The sequence below is a fragment of the Odontesthes bonariensis genome, chromosome 4 (assembly GCF_027942865.1).
Source record: "Odontesthes bonariensis isolate fOdoBon6 chromosome 4, fOdoBon6.hap1, whole genome shotgun sequence".
Lineage (NCBI taxonomy): Eukaryota > Metazoa > Chordata > Actinopteri > Atheriniformes > Atherinopsidae > Odontesthes > Odontesthes bonariensis.
The window spans coordinates 28,114,211-28,131,888 of NC_134509.1; the positions used below are offsets into that span (position 1 = coordinate 28,114,211).

The 17,678-nt window shown below is 37.6% G+C and overlaps 1 protein-coding gene across 1 annotated transcript; it reads right to left on the bottom strand.

Moving 5' to 3' along the window:
* Positions 1-5,428: 5,428 nt before the first annotated feature.
* Positions 5,429-16,906, bottom strand: cusr (Copper-only SOD repeat protein). The gene is made up of 9 exons (XM_075464530.1): positions 15,463-16,906; positions 14,839-14,938; positions 13,986-14,063; positions 13,130-13,234; positions 11,468-11,600; positions 11,209-11,323; positions 9,608-9,732; positions 8,294-8,374; positions 5,429-5,817 (listed from the first exon to the last, which is right to left on the bottom strand). Exons 1-9 carry the CDS (start codon positions 16,797-16,799, stop codon positions 5,726-5,728), a joined length of 2,166 nt encoding a protein of 721 aa, XP_075320645.1. The 5' UTR covers positions 16,800-16,906; the 3' UTR covers positions 5,429-5,725.
* Between the last annotated feature and the right edge of the window lie 772 nt (positions 16,907-17,678).

The following is a 17,678-nucleotide window of genomic DNA, read 5'->3' on the forward strand; positions in this document are numbered from 1 at the left end:
ATGCTCTTGGGCAGTTTCGGGCCTGGGAATCTCAATCTACTTCAAAACAAATCTGGAGCACATAGTTTTAAGCTTGACAAACTTCTCTAGTGTTGCTTTGAAAAACCTCAGTTTTAGGAATGCTTAGGCTTCAGAACGTTTTTTAGTTCATTCCTCAGTTTTAGGGCAGTGACTGAGAAGGCACGGCCCCCTCTAAGTTTTCTCTTTGTTTTCGGGATGACTAACAATAACTGACCTGAGAGAACGTGAAGGAGCGTACGACTGAAGCAGATCAGAAAAACACTGTGGGGCAAGGCCATGAAGACATTTAAAAACAAAAAGAAGAATTTTAAAATCAACTCTAAGATTAACTAGAAGCCAGTGAAGTGTTGCCAGAACTGGAGTGATGTTCTCACGTGTTTTTGCACCAGTTAGGAGCTGAGCAGAAGCATTCTGAACCAGCTGTAGGCGAGTAAGTGATGCTTGACTTAGCCCAGAATAAAGTGCATTGCAGTAGTCTAAAGGAGTCATGATAAAAGCATAGATTAAAATAAATCAAAGTGATGCAAAGAAAGACACGGTTTAGCTTTAGTAAGTTGTCTCAGTTGAAAAAAGCTGGACTTGACCACTGAGCTAACCTGTGCATCAAATTTGAGATTGCTGTCCAGCCTTACACCGAGGTTTGTTGCAACTGGTGTCAGATGTTGAGTTAACAAGCCCAACTCAACAGGTACTGTGGAGCTATCTGTAGACCCAAACACCATAACCTCAGTCTTATGATCATTAAAGTGCAGAAAATTCAGTGACAGGATGTTATATAAGACTTAAAAACAGTCTTATTCCAGCTTCTCAGTGGTTTTGGGGTCTCTTTCTTCATGTCTTAGAGTTTCAATTTGTACAAAATATTCCCTCTAGGGAGAGGTCTGCATTACAGGCAGACCAGTTTAGCACTTACACTGTTTAACAATGGAGCCATGCACCAGTATTATTATATATGTGATTGTGTTTTAACATCGTCTTGCTGATAAGTCAGCAATACACTTCTGTATGTTTGTTTCTTAAATCTTGTTTACTGTATCTTTATTATCTTCATCTCCACAATAAATTATTGAAGAAAGATTAGTCTTGAATTGAACTACTTCTTCACACATTACTGACTTGATGCCAATGTTGCTTAATTTCAGTATTACACAGCTTTTGCAGTCTAATTGCATTTATTTTGCTCCATATTGCAGGCATGAAATTACCACGTTCAAAACGAGTTTTCTTATTTAAAAAGCTTCAAATTTCCCAGTTTATATTATGTGTTTTACTGTTTCGTCAAACATATAGTTTAATGATTTGCAATTCACTGAATTCTGTTTTTTCTATTACTGCTTACACAGGGGAAATCAGCCTTTTAAGTGTTTGATTAAATTACTAGTTATAGAAAAGACTGTTCACTGTGTCACTGGTGTTATGAGTTGTTTAAAGGATTTATAACAATGATTAAAAGCAAATTGAAAACCAGCAGATTGGAATACAATTGATAATCCTTTTGTCCACAATTTTCAAAGTATTTACACATAATTTCAGGTGATGATATGTGTAGATAATACATGTATAAAAAAAGGAAGTCGAGTATATAACTTCTCCCCAAATGAATAAACATAAGAAGAAAAGCTGTAACCAAAACAAAAAAGGATTATCTATAGAAAAAGCATACAACCAACAAGTAATACATTCTAATCATCTAAATTGGTTATTATAGAAAGTGATATGTCAAACTAGAATATCTTCATTTTCCGATGACATTTGTCCAAAGAGACACGTTATTATTTGCTTGATGACCACCACAGCATTTGATGGGCAACATTTCATAAACATATTCACAATTTTGCAACAAGAGGATTCAGTGATGGTGCACGGCGCGGCTGAATCTCTGAGCTATAAATTAGCTGTGGATGGCAGCAGCCAAGCAGCAGCGAACATCAAGCCACGAAGGAAACTTCCTGGCACCAACAGCATCCCTGCATTTCCTGAGGAAATCAAATCGGAGAGTTGTACACGGGTTATTTGAAAAAGAAGTGAATCTCCGTCAGAATATAAGGTATTTCTGCCTTTCTGTGGAAAATGATATGCACATACACCCCTTGCTGAAGCTATTGAATGATTAAAAGGTGCTGCCAAAGGTGTTCCTGAGAACAACAAACAGACTGTATTATCATTATTTATTGATCATTTTGATATTATCATCATTAAATTTGCTGCATTTAGAATTGCACCCATGACACCATCTAACAAGAGGACAAAATGAATAGTAAGCAGGAATTGAATATTTACATGTAAAAAACAAGCGATTTATAGAGATCACTTCCTGTGACATAACAATGTGACGGAAAGCATTTTAGGCCAGATCCTTTTTTTTAACTTAACCTTCACAAAATAGCAGGGATCCATACTGACGGCATTTGAAATCAAAAGCAGTTGTTCTGTAGTCTTCAACTGGAGTTCCACAACAAAAAATGCTCAATCTGCCTCACCCCCATCCTCCTTGTAAGTACTTGTGGCTTATTGAAGTAAACACTTCATAATGATGTTAGCTTCAATTAGTAAATGCTCCCATGAGATCTATTTCATTGTGTTTGTTTAGATCTGAGATGTTCTGCTGCCTAAAGGGTGTTAGGTTACTGGATGCTCTTATGGGTCAAAATGAATGTAATGAACAAACAATGTATGAGGTTGTTTAGGCTGGAGGACTAAGTTTTCTTTGCCTGGACCCGAAAAGTAAACGTGTTAAACGTAAAATGATTTATGGGAGTTTAAGTAATAAGAGACAAAAATCTGACTCAGGAGCCTTCAGTTCAACAACTAACCTTAGCCCTAGTTAATCACAAAAAGACAGAATGCAACAATTCATCCAGCTGTAACCCCCTCCAGATCTGTAGAGATTTTTACGTGCTTCTCCTTTTACATTTGTCATGATATTCAAGATACCAGAAACATGTTTTTTAATTTTTATTTCAAAACTTTAACAAACATGAGGGCAAAGTCAGTAATTTATAACAAAAACTATCAAATGTTATCATCAAATAGTTTTTCAAATTTATAATTCTTTTCAGAGACTGAGAAATAAAAGGTGCAGCCCCTCACATCATTTGGAATTTAATTTCCTCAGTGATTTTGTATTTTGAACTTTGAATTTTAAACATAACGTCTGTAAGAGTTTGTGAGGCTGCTGAAGGGAATGAGAAAGAAACATGTGCATGTTTTCTGTTGTTCCGATCTTTGACCTGACAAAGGTCCAAGCTGGGCTGAAATGCTGTCAAATAAAACATCTCTGTGGGGTCAATGTGCAGGTAAAGGTGCACTAGAGAATCTGTCCTTTTTATTTTTATTTTTGCTCTTTGTTGCCCCCTTATATCTCTGTGAGAGCCCTACAAATATACAGCTAAATACATATTTTCTTTAATTATCATGTGTTGGAAGGTGCCGCAAAGACACCATCAAAAGCACAAAAAATGTCAAATGTCAAAGAAAAAAACAGCATGCTATGCGGCTAGAAAATGTAGACATTTTTAAATCCAGGTTAAAAACATTTCTTTTCTCATGTGTCTATGCATGAAATCTGCACGCTATCTTTGAACTTATCTAGACTGTTGCTTGTTTTTAAATTCATTTAAATGATTTTATTTGTTTCTCTTTATATTCATTTATGTATTTTAATGCTTTTTCCACTCCCTGCTGCAATGCTTTTATTTTATGTAAAGCACTTTGAATTGTTTGTACATGAAATGTGCTATATAAATAAATTTGATTTGATTTGATAAACAAATATTGTGAACTTTATCTTAACAGCTGAATGCTCTTGGGCAGTTTCGGGCCTGGGAATCTCAATCTACTTCAAAACAAATCTGGAGCACATAGTTTTAAGCTTGACAAACTTCTCTAGTGTTGCTTTGAAAAACCTCAGTTTTAGGAATGCTTAGGCTTCAGAACGTTTTTTAGTTCATTCCTCAGTTTTAGGGCAGTGACTGAGAAGGCACGGCCCCCTCTAAGTTTTCTCTTTGTTTTCGGGATGACTAACAATAACTGACCTGAGAGAACGTGAAGGAGCGTACGACTGAAGCAGATCAGAAAAACACTGTGGGGCAAGGCCATGAAGACATTTAAAAACAAAAAGAAGAATTTTAAAATCAACTCTAAGATTAACTAGAAGCCAGTGAAGTGTTGCCAGAACTGGAGTGATGTTCTCACGTGTTTTTGCACCAGTTAGGAGCTGAGCAGAAGCATTCTGAACCAGCTGTAGGCGAGTAAGTGATGCTTGATTTAGCCCAGAATAAAGTGCATTGCAGTAGTCTAAAGGAGTCATGATAAAAGCATAGATTAAAATAAATCAAAGTGATGCAAAGAAAGACACGGTTTAGCTTTAGTAAGTTGTCTCAGTTGAAAAAAGCTGGACTTGACCACTGAGCTAACCTGTGCATCAAATTTGAGATTGCTGTCCAGCCTTACACCGAGGTTTGTTGCAACTGGTGTCAGATGTTGAGTTAACAAGCCCAACTCAACAGGTACTGTGGAGCTATCTGTAGACCCAAACACCATAACCTCAGTCTTATGATCATTAAAGTGCAGAAAATTCAGTGACAGGATGTTATATAAGACTTAAAAACAGTCTTATTCCAGCTTCTCAGTGGTTTTGGGGTCTCTTTCTTCATGTCTTAGAGTTTCAATTTGTACAAAATATTCCCTCTAGGGAGAGGTCTGCATTACAGGCAGACCAGTTTAGCACTTACACTGTTTAACAATGGAGCCATGCACCAGTATTATTATATATGTGATTGTGTTTTAACATCGTCTTGCTGATAAGTCAGCAATACACTTCTGTATGTTTGTTTCTTAAATCTTGTTTACTGTATCTTTATTATCTTCATCTCCACAATAAATTATTGAAGAAAGATTAGTCTTGAATTGAACTACTTCTTCACACATTACTGACTTGATGCCAATGTTGCTTAATTTCAGTATTACACAGCTTTTGCAGTCTAATTGCATTTATTTTGCTCCATATTGCAGGCATGAAATTACCACGTTCAAAACGAGTTTTCTTATTTAAAAAGCTTAAAATTTCCCAGTTTATATTATGTGTTTTACTGTTTCGTCAAACATATAGTTTAATGATTTGCAATTCACTGAATTCTGTTTTTTCTATTACTGCTTACACAGGGGAAATCAGCCTTTTAAGTGTTTGATTAAATTACTAGTTATAGAAAAGACTGTTCACTGTGTCACTGGTGTTATGAGTTGTTTAAAGGATTTATAACAATGATTAAAAGCAAATTGAAAACCAGCAGATTGGAATACAATTGATAATCCTTTTGTCCACAATTTTCAAAGTATTTACACATAATTTCAGGTGATGATATGTGTAGATAATACATGTATAAAAAAAGGATGTCGAGTATATAACTTCTCCCCAAATGAATAAACATAAGAAGAAAAGCTGTAACCAAAACAAAAAAGGATTATCTATAGAAAAAGCATACAACCAACAAGTAATACATTCTAATCATCTAAATTGGTTATTATAGAAAGTGATATGTCAAACTAGAATATCTTCATTTTCCGATGACATTTGTCCAAAGAGACACGTTATTATTTGCTTGATGACCACCACAGCATTTGATGGGCAACATTTCATAAACATATTCACAATTTTGCAACAAGAGGATTCAGTGATGGTGCACGGCGCGGCTGAATCTCTGAGCTATAAATTAGCTGTGGATGGCAGCAGCCAAGCAGCAGCGAACATCAAGCCACGAAGGAAACTTCCTGGCACCAACAGCATCCCTGCATTTCCTGAGGAAATCAAATCGGAGAGTTGTACACGGGTTATTTGAAAAAAAAGTGAATCTCCGTCAGAATATAAGGTATTTCTGCCTTTCTGTGGAAAATGATATGCACATACACCCCTTGCTGAAGCTATTGAATGATTAAAAGGTGCTGCCAAAGGTGTTCCTGAGAACAACAAACAGACTGTATTATCATTATTTATTGATCATTTTGATATTATCATCATTAAATTTGCTGCATTTAGAATTGCACCCATGACACCATCTAACAAGAGGACAAAATGAATAGTAAGCAGGAATTGAATATTTACATGTAAAAAACAAGCGATTTATAGAGATCACTTCCTGTGACATAACAATGTGACGGAAAGCATTTTAGGCCAGATCCTTTTTTTTAACTTAACCTTCACAAAATAGCAGGGATCCATACTGACGGCATTTGAAATCAAAAGCAGTTGTTCTGTAGTCTTCAACTGGAGTTCCACAACAAAAATTGCTCAATCTGCCTCACCCCCATCCTCCTTGTAAGTACTTGTGGCTTATTGAAGTAAACACTTCATAATGATGTTAGCTTCAATTAGTAAATGCTCCCATGAGATCTATTTCATTGTGTTTGTTTAGATCTGAGATGTTCTGCTGCCTAAAGGGTGTTAGGTTACTGGATGCTCTTATGGGTCAAAATGAATGTAATGAACAAACAATGTATGAGGTTGTTTAGGCTGGAGGACTAAGTTTTCTTTGCCTGGACCCGAAAAGTAAACGTGTTAAACGTAAAATGATTTATGGGAGTTTAAGTAATAAGAGACAAAAATCTGACTCAGGAGCCTTCAGTTCAACAACTAACCTTAGCCCTAGTTAATCACAAAAAGACAGAATGCAACAATTCATCCAGCTGTAACCCCCTCCAGATCTGTAGAGATTTTTACGTGCTTCTCCTTTTACATTTGTCATGATATTCAAGATACCAGAAACATGTTTTTTAATTTTTATTTCAAAACTTTAACAAACATGAGGGCAAAGTCAGTAATTTATAACAAAAACTATCAAATGTTATCATCAAATAGTTTTTCAAATTTATAATTCTTTTCAGAGACTGAGAAATAAAAGGTGCAGCCCCTCACATCATTTGGAATTTAATTTCCTCAGTGATTTTGTATTTTGAACTTTGAATTTTAAACATAACGTCTGTAAGAGTTTGTGAGGCTGCTGAAGGGAATGAGAAAGAAACATGTGCATGTTTTCTGTTGTTCCGATCTTTGACCTGACAAAGGTCCAAGCTGGGCTGAAATGCTGTCAAATAAAACATCTCTGTGGGGTCAATGTGCAGGTAAAGGTGCACTAGAGAATCTGTCCTTTTTATTTTTATTTTTGCTCTTTGTTGCCCCCTTATATCTCTGTGAGAGCCCTACAAATATACAGCTAAATACATATTTTCTTTAATTATCATGTGTTGGAAGGTGCCACAAAGACAACATCAAAAGCACAAAAAATGTCAAATGTCAAAGAAAAAACAGCATGCTATGCGGCTAGAAAATGGAGACATTTTTAAATCCAGGTTAAAAACATTTCTTTTCTCATGTGTCTCTGCATGAAATCTGCACGCTATCTTTTAACTTATCTAGACTTTTGCTTGTTTTTAAATTCATTAAAATGATTTTATTTGTTTCTCTTTATATTCTTTTATGTATTTTAATGCTTCTTCCACTCCCTGCTGCAATGCTTTTATTTTATGTAAAGCACTTTGAATTGTTTGTACATGAAATGTGCTATATAAATAAATTTGATTAGATTTGATTTGAGAAACAAATATTGTGAACTTTATCTTAACAGCTGAATGCTCTTGGGCAGTTTCGGGCCTGGGAATCTCAATCTACTTCAAAACAAATCAGGAGCACATAGTTTTAAGGTTGACAAACTTCTCTAGTGTTGCTTTGAAAAACCTCAGTTTTAGGAATGCTTAGGCTTCAGAACGTTTTTTTCAAAGCAGACCACTTCAGGGGTTATTTGGACTCTTGAGTCTTGTGTAAGACCATTACTTTTAGATTTTTCAGTCACTGGTTGGTTAGGTTTATGCAACAAACTATGTAGTAACAGTCAGTGATATATGATAGTTTGAATTAAAATGACTGATTTGTAGTGGTCACCTTTTTACTTCAACATTGACATCAGTCAACTAACCTTGCTAAATAATTGAATCCTGAATACTACATTTTGTGGTTTTGCAATGGCATATAGTTTTTATGCGTGTGTGAAACAAAACAAGATGCTCACACATAATAACCCCGTAATGTACAATGAATATATTAAAGTCTGAGGTAGTTACCTGCAGCACACTTTCGGTCTCTATCAAAAAACAATCTAAGAAAACTGTTGTCTGACTATTCATACAAGTCAAAACATCTTATACCAAAGAAACCCTAAATATTGTTCTCCTATAAATAAACAATTGTACTTGATTTGAACACATTTGTGAGTGTACTTACGTGTACATGACTCAGACTCTCTGAACTTGCCCATTTTCTCGCTGGTTTTGACAGATCTCAGCCGTTCTGTGCTGACATCCCCTTTAAGAAACAATGTGGCATAGTTTAATTGCATATAGACTGAGACAGTACTTTCAGAGAATGTTTATTTGTACTACTTGATAATTACAGTAGCGAGATGAAAGGCTAATATTACTGTTTCATCATTTGGTCAGACCCCTGCTGTGTCTGTTCAGTTGCTTAGCAACTATTTCGGCTTTAGTTAGCATGTGAATCTGAAGAATTTCCATAAAGAAGGTAAATCTACACACATCAAACATATTCTGCTTTTGTCTGTCTGCTTGCCTGTGCTCTTCCCACCAACAGGACCCTCTATGGTATCATTGCAATAGTAAACTTTTCACCTTGTGGGAGACTTCTGAGGGTATAATTGCCTGTCTTGTGTTATATTGTGTGAAACCTCTCTACAGAAACCCCTCTGTTACCCCCTGGGAGAGTGTAAGGGACAGAAAGTGAGACACGCCGACATTCAACTCCAGCATCAGGTTACTTGAGCAATTTTTCAGGATTTCTAAAGATTTTCAATGCCTTTAATTGTTCATTGTCCTCATGTCCTTACTCACAACTTGCTGAGCTCAGTGATAGAAGACTGAGGCATTTAAGGACTTACAACTTAAGAGTTTGATACATTTAGATTTGATCACACACAAAAACCCTCATACCCTCACACATCAACCTGCATGACGCCTTTTTTAAAACAGAACTTTTGTCAGTTGTCAGGAGTTTCACATTTTTTTCTATTTTCTATTTGACTCATCCATGTCCTCGCGGACCTCTCAGACAAGATTTAGGGATACAGAGATAAAGTATTTATTGTTATTAACAAGGACACAGTGTTTATTAAGGTACCACCTGACTACAGGAACTTGTATTATGAGGTAAGATGAGTCAGCGCATGGCTGCAAAGTTACATCACTTAACCAAAGGAAATGCTGCCACTCAAATTTAATTGTTACAAGGATATAGATCAAATCTGTGTCCCACAGTGCATAACGCCCACAATAACTCTGCACTAGTAACTCTGCGGGTAGTATTTTAGCCACTGCACATGTATAGCACGTGGATATATAATTAGCGATTGTATAATTTTATAGTAAGTTATTTCTGGAACCAATATAATTTGAGAAAGAGGAGTAGATGCTTGCATTCCCGTTTCCTCAGGTTTATTTTTCTTCTGATATTTCTTGTTTAGTCGTGCGTTACAGACAGAATGTTTTAATATGTTCATATTGGATCAATCTTTTTCTGCCTTACCTGACACCATGAAGTTGACTTGCTGGCACTGGCCACCTGCGGCAGAAACGGGACTGAAGGCCAAAATGGTTACTCTTGCTGTTTCCATCTGCAGGACATCTGCAACCCTCCGACGAAAGTCAAATCTGGACATAAAAAAACCCCCAAAAACTTCCCATTGTAGTTACATGATCATCTATTGCTGGGCACATTAGTCAAAATCAGAAAACAATGACGGAAATTTCAAGATTGTTTGACTCATCTCAGCAATAGGAGCCAGCTCTTCTATTTCCCAAGTGGCTTAAAACTTGCCGCTTTTCCAATGTCAGCCAAAGTAAGCAATGATTTAACCTAGAATTTGTAGTCGTGTCAATCTAGTCAAACTCTTATACTTTCTAGAACACCATTATATATCATTTTGCTGGTATAAAAACACTATAACACGTGAATTGATCTCCACCTGTCTCTACACTCTGCAGTCTGTCACACATGGCCTGATTCTTGTCATTACACATAACTGGATGCAAGGGAAGCACATCAACAATGTCAGTCAGTGCATGCAGAGCCGTGGTTAATAAGTGTGGAAAAAAATCCACGAACCTGCCCTTCCACAGATAGATCGAGCTAAAGTACTGTGTCAGTAATGTTAATGCCCTTATGGAAACTCTTGCTTAGATAATAGAGTGAGTGTGAGTAGTTTTAATGAGAATTTTAACTGTTGCTAACAAATAGATTTAAATCTAAGGGAAGACCTGACATCATTATTTGAGAACATTTCCTCCTACCAAATGCCAATAGGTTCACAAACTAAAAGTTACATTCAATGGATGGTAAGTCTGTGAATTCTGTCATGAAGAAACAAACAGGCTCGTTCCGACACACAGACGTGAATTTTGGAAAAGTTCAACACTTAACTTTGACAGAACTTTTTCGCAACATAAAGCATTTTTCTGAACTGCCGGATACTTAACTTTATTACATTTTTCCTGCCTCTTTTGTCATTTCACTGTGTGCCTTGGTTACGTATGAACACATCACATTATAACAAACATTTGTCACTTTCTGCTTGGCTTTATAAAGTGTGCCAATTGCAGTGATTGTTGAAAGCAGAAATTTGGTGGGTGGAGGCAGCTAAAAACATCTCTTTTCTGCATGTTTAAGTTCATTAAACAGTCAGGTCAATGCTTGTGACACCGCCTCCACTATCGCTGCTGTTGTCAGATAACTTGTTTGGCCTCCAGTTTAGGCAAAGTAATGGTTGTCTGAAAGGGGCTCAAGTATCTGACAACATTTGATTAAAGGTAAAGTTTCACTTTGAGATTTTGTGGTAGAGGAGTCAGTACTTTGAATTTTTGCATTTAAATGTTCAATGACATCGCAGCTGACAAGAATTATATAAAATAATATGGGTCCACCTGCAAAGATTTGTATGCCTGTTTTCTATGCCCACAAAACGGAGGGTTGAAGATGAAACGTCAAAACTTCAGCGCTGTATGTACAGGTACAACAGCTCCGCAAAAAGTCTTTTCAAAAGCTTTCAGGTAACCAATGTCAGTCTGATCAGAGATTTAAGATCAAATTCTGCTGTAAACCATTGCACAGCATGTTTTCATGACACTCACCGGCTGAAGTCAGTCACATTGGGAAAGACCTGTTGCGCTGATGGGGATTCTGGGAGGATGGGGGCACATGCGATGATGCGGTCGCCATTCTTCAACACCAGAGATCTGTGAACAACTAAAACCATGAAAAAAAAATTAGCTATAAACTAATAAAGTGAGACATGCATTCCTTTTGTTTGGCAGAGAAAGAGAGTGGGGATCAGCATCTCTGGTAAACTTTAAACTTTGATCGTTCCCACTGTCATACACCTGTAATTACCTGTGTAGTCTCCAGAGAGCTGGATGATGCTGTCAGTGTAGAGCTGCCTCTCATTCACCGTGACGTTGCCTTGTCTTGCAGATATTTCCCCTACCACGCAGCTCAGGGGGTTTTCTAATGAGCAGCTGGAACTCTGAAAGAGGAAGAGAAAGACAGAAGTTAGTTACATATTCCCAACACAAGCACACCAGGTCTCAAATTAATGATTGCTTATGCATGTCATCTGGCATTCAATGGGCTTGCTTATACAGTTACAGAAATAGATATTTCATTTAAGATCATTTATCATGGTTATTTGAGAATATGTTTTGATTCATGCATTTACTGAGGGTGTTTGAGGTCAGTTAAATAATCCAGACTTTCTATGATCTTTGTGGAGGTGTTGACGAGCTGATATAAAGGTTTTAGCGCTTTGCAGATATTAACTTCAGTAAGTTATACAGACACACAACGAAGTAAAAAACTAAAAATCGAAACAACCAAGAAGCAAATAAAAAGTAAGCCAGTCGCATCATATTTTCAAACTATAAAAGATAAGACTATGAAAGAAGATACAGTTTTTAAGAATGATTTAGATAATTTGCTGTATTACAACACCTATGACATTATTTAAACAAAGGTTATTGTGTCAGGTTTTTGCTTGATCTCACTTTCACCAATGCAAAAGGTCAGCACGAAATTTGAAGGATGAGATCTACTGTCGAACCTTTCAAAAGTTTAATGTTACATGTCATGGTTGTGTTTTGCTTTATTGGTTTCTATGTCATGTTATGTTTTGTATTCTAGTTAATTACTGTCAGTTATCTATCCCCATCTTGTTTATCAGTTTCCGTACTTTTTGTTTTATTTTGTTATTTTGAGTAACTACCTGGTGCCTGACCCCTCTGGCCTGTGATGATTCATGGCAGATGTATAGAGACCCCCACCCCCCCATGACTTTCAGTCATTTCTCATTGTATTAGAAGTGTAAAGTAGCGTTGGTCACATTAAGGGCTTTCAGGATCTACTGTAAATAAAGATGGTCTCCTTTATAGCTACAAATAGGTATCTTCAGTCATCCTACGTGTTGTAAAACTTTCAGTTCTGACAGTGTTTTCTCTTTTTAACGCCACACCTCTGTTTGGGATCAGGATGGACCCTAAACGTTTCCATTGAGAGTGGGAAGAAACAAGCTAATGATGGAACTGATTTTGTAAGATTGTGGCTAGACTGTCAATCAGGAATGATGAACCTGTCAAGATACTAAACAGATGATGAGTGTGGTTATCATTGTGAAAACTATACTCTTAGTACTGAATAAGACTCAAAACTGTGTGAATGATTGAATGGTTGATAAAACAACAAAAGCACAAAGTGAATGCATTCTGTTTATATATCTAACAAAAGTGAAACGTAACTACAGGAAGAGGACAGCTGCTAAATTTAAGATTAATGTTATTTAATTCTGGAATAACTGAGAATTGAGACCCAAAAAATTAGACTATAATGGGAAGTAGCTCCTTTTATGAATTAAATCCATTTATTTAAGCTCTTACAATCAAATCAGCTTTCATTTTCTCAATTTGTCTCAATTAGTTTCTATTTGATCTAGCTTTAGGATAGGCTGCTGACATAAATATATTCAACAAAAACATGAAAAAAAACATATTAAACCGGTCTCACCAATGATTTCAAGTTGAAGGGATTAAATGTGCTTCCCACACCATTGCAAAGGCTGTCGTTGGCTTCCATGCGGTTGTTTGTGATGAACAAGGACAGCACAGATGTCTGCAAGTCAGCACACAATATAATATACAATATATAGTGAGCATGAATGTTTTTCATGTAACCTGTCAATATTGATGTTTCCCACACAGAAATGCTAAGAAACAATGACTCATATTAATGAAGAATGCAAAATAGATTTACTATCCTTATTTACTATCCTGATCCTGGTGCTTTCAAGTAATTAACCATGTTGACACTATTGAATATCTGTGTACTTAAATGGGTTTGTACCACATTAATTATCCTCTTTGTGTGGTGATACACAACCTCATGCACTCAAGGCGTCACACACAAAAACAAATACAGGCCACACACTTTGTCAATATTTTCTCTGTTTTTTTGCAGTTTAGTTAAGAGGTATCTTTACTTGCTGTCATAAAATGGATGTAAATCTCACCTCCAGTGCTCTGTTTCTGTGTAGCACTGAATCAAGGTGCGTTCTTATTTCTCACACATTTCCCATATCATTCTATATTATATCATTCTCCCTGACAATGCACTCTTGACCAGTGAGGTGTGTCATCTATCAAATAACAGTTTTTTTTAGTCGTTTTTTTTTTTTTCTCAGGATTTTCTATGGAGGCTTAAAGTTTATTAGAGTAATGGTGCCACATGGAAATGCATTTGGATTTGCAGTTGTTGTAAATATACTTATTTTAATTTTTTAATAGGCTTCTGAGGCTTGTGAAGATAATTAACCAGAGTAAGAGTATTTACATTCTTACATTGTGCTGTTTGAAGATGTACTTACTTCTCGACTATCAAACGACTGAAGGTCCACCTCTAATGTAACATCACTGCTACTCCCATCAGGAAACATTTGCTGGTGCTGGGAGCATTAAAAATAAAAGTGAGGAATATTAGTAGAAGATGAGACAGACTGAGCTGAAAGTTTGCTGTAAAACTGTTATTCTAGCAAAATGATTTAAACAAAATTGAGAGTATACTTTGCTAAAATATATAAGCAAGTTAAAATGGACATCGGAACATTTGTTGGTACTTTATACATGAAATTTAACTAACTGTTCAGGGAGTCTAACTTTATGATTCTTTATCTTCTGATCAAACCAGTTGATATTGTTAAATTAATATAAGTTACTATTTATTTCTCCCTGATATCTCTTTAAAGGTTACACGAGCTCTCATCCATACATGTAGTGCAGGGCTCAGTATGGGGCCTCTGGAGGGCAGCTGACAAAGACAGCTGTTCCTATGGTGAGTCTCGGTTCAGGGAGCCGGCAGATGGATGCTAAGCTAAGCTAATGATTGCGCCCCTGCTTCCCTTTGCCATCACAGACATAATGTCTGTCTAGCGCAGCAGAAATACTATGTCATGTTTTTGTGGCAGCTTGGCTCCAAATGCGTTATCAACAAAGACTCTTTATGTGCAGTTTCTCTATGAAAGAAATCGTTTGATTGTGATCCTTGATATTTTCTTACTGTTGTGAGCTGCACTACATATCTCCACCTTGAAAAATAAGTGTACATGTTATTTAAACATTGCCCATAAACATGGCATGTAGATCAGTAGTAGTTACTAATTCCTTCATTTGATCGACAAATTGGACAGATTTTTGGGAAGTCATTGTCGTCCCTGGTCTTACCAGTCTGACCGTCCCAGTCACCCCACCACGGAGATCAGCCTTAGCAGTAGTCCATTGTCCATCTGCATTTCTTTCTGCTGAGATGTCAGCACACCTCATTCTGTAGATAAAACACACACGGACAGAAGATGAGCCAAACCAAAACCAAATCCTACTGCGTAAACCCTGAGGATTTTCTCCATCACAGTATTTTGTTGAGTCATTCTCTAAGAATGAGAAATATTATCTGTGTCTTATAACACAATGAGGTGGGTATTACTGTTTCTGTGACATCCCACACTGTTGCCCTAAATAGACTGGCACAGTCTGCAGCTCTGAGGCTGCAGAGGATGACAAAGCTTTAATTTTACACTCTTCTTCAAAGACTCCAATTTCAACAGTTGTTGCATTTTTACAAAGCAGCTTCTTTATCTTACATAATTACATAGTTTCCATTTAGAATGGCAAATACTTCCTTTATTTTAGCAAAAATGTGTGAGACATAATGTTGTGGCTTCAGTAGCTTCTTAAGATACAGGAACCTGTGGTCATCCTCTATGCGAAATAGATATATAATGTAACTTTTTGCTCTCACACTTTGTGGTTTCTCTCTCGAGAAAAATATGAACCAATATCACTTCTCACCTTCTTCCATCGGTGTGGTGAAGTACCAGAGACCTTCCCAAGATGCTGTAGGGTCCAGTAAGTGGCATGTCAGGGTCCTCATACACTCCTTCGGAGCTGTTTAGTCCAGTCAGCATGCCGAACTTCCCACTGATATCGCCTATCTCATATTGATCCACAGTGCCGGTTGTAGGTGGGGGGGATAATGATACATTACAGGCTAGTGGGTTGAAGTGGCCGAGAATGTTTGCATCTGAGCAGGGCTCGGCACTGCCAGGTTTGAGGGGCAATATGTGAACATGGTAGCCTCCAGCTGAGGAATGCAGGTCTCTCAGGGACACTTCTATAGTTGTGGGGCCTTTTGGAACAGCTTGGGAGAATTTCACCTGACCAGTGTACAACCCAGGACCAAACCACCTACTTATGCTAGCTTTTGAGGCCCGTACCATTGTAACATTGGCACAAGCGATCCTTGGCCCTCCCTTTTCTGCATCATGGATGACCACAGAACGACCAATAATGCCTGGCACAGGTAACCAGGAAGTGACGTCAGTGAAAAAATGTTTTGCATCCACTCCTCCTACTCTAGTGTCAAGATTAATGGTACTGTGTTTGCTGGAGAAGTCTCCTATCTCACAGCATAGGGGACCAGATGGGCTGCAGTGGCGGACATAGCTCGTGTCGCTGGTGTTGATGTTAAAGGGGTTCCAGTGACCTCCTGTTGTGATACAGCGCTTTTCATCATCATCTCTCTCTGAGCTAATGGGGTGAATGTGCACATGCCAGTTGTGGTTTCTGGTTTTTGACATGGTGGGATTTCCATATGACAGATCCATAAAGATGGATACATCTGACAGAGGATTGTTCACCAGCTGAGTGAACCAGATCTCACCAACAACAAGGCCCTGAAATATGGCTTTGCCCGTCATCACCTCTCCAGGATAGTTGATGCTAGCACAAACATATCTGGAACCATCTAATTCGTGAATCACAACCGAGCGACCTACAATACTGTTCTGTCCAAACAGAGGGAGATTGAAGTCTGTGAAATTGACATTTACCATATCTTTATCTGCCAGTGACATATGCTTGGTACTGAGGTCACCCATTTCATACCTGTCATGTGTTGACCCAGGCACTTTTGGGTATGTTAAGTCCTTTGTGTCTATTTTAAATGGATTCCAGTGGCCACCCACATTATCATTTGAACACAGGCTTGATCCGACTGAAGGGACAGGATATTGATGGACATGATAAGGGCCAACTCTCCTCCCTAAGTTTGTCAGCTGTACTCTAATTTTTGTCACATCAAATGGGGAAGCTTGATGAAAGCTGAAAGATCCTTTTATTCCTCTCATGTTCACAACAGCTGTCACCTGGTTCTCAGAGATGTTATATATCTGAGCACATGTATATTTTGATTCAATCTTGAGGAGAAGAAAACTATATGCGGTATTAAAGCTAGTAAGGTCCAGACGGGATTTCTGAAGGTGCAAAGGGTGTCCAACCTTTATTACACCCAGATTTACCAAAGTTGATGGATCTAAGCTTTCAAGTAGAATATCACAGCTAGTATCAGTACTTTTAGACCCATACAGAGTGACATTGGTTTGTGAGATGCTCACCTGACCAACTGCCTTTAGGTCTGCAAGTAGCCTAGGGTTGGTACTGCCTAGATTAAAACGTATATAGATGTTACCCACAATAGACTCTGTGAACCTGGCCTGCTGAGTCAAGAGAGTCTGACCTTGACTTACAGTTGTGCATACTTTAGTCCCATTACATGTCTGTAAAGACAATGAGAGGTCATCTAGATTTGATCGTTGTTCAAAGAGGCGTGATATGTTGACGGTGGAATTTGACATAGGATCAGTAGTTAAGGTGAAGATGCTGGAGCCAATATTTGCTTCAGAGCAGGGCTGAGCGAAGTGGCCGTACATAACAGGAAACTCGCTGAGGGAAACGTTAACTATACCGCACGATCCAGCACCGGACACGTTGACAAGGGCTGTCTGGGAGGTAGAGTCAAACTGCACTTGCCCTGTGACGCCTTCCATGTTCAGAGGTGCCAGAAATTGTGTGCAGGAAATTAAATCTGGAAAGGGCGACAAGAACCAAGATGTCACTGTACCAAATGTCTGTTATCTAAAAAGTTTAACTCATGACATGTGTCCAATTTCAGTATGTCTGCAGAGGAAGTTTTCAGTTGCCACAACAGTCTTGTGTAAGTTCCAGAC

What these genes read in the sequence shown, in the direction of transcription:
- cusr (XM_075464530.1), bottom strand. Translation starts at nt 16,799, where the DNA reads ATGAGAGGAATAAAAGGATCTTTCAGCTTTCATCAAGCTTCCCCATTT. An exon ending in CCTTCAACTTGAAATCATTG is followed by an intron (nt 11,601 to 13,129) that starts GTGAGACCGGTT and finishes TTCCTCTTTCAG; the next exon opens with AGTTCCAGCTGCTCATTAGA. An exon ending in GCTCTCTGGAGACTACACAG is followed by an intron (nt 11,324 to 11,467) that starts GTAATTACAGGT and finishes TCATGGTTTTAG; the next exon opens with TTGTTCACAGATCTCTGGTG.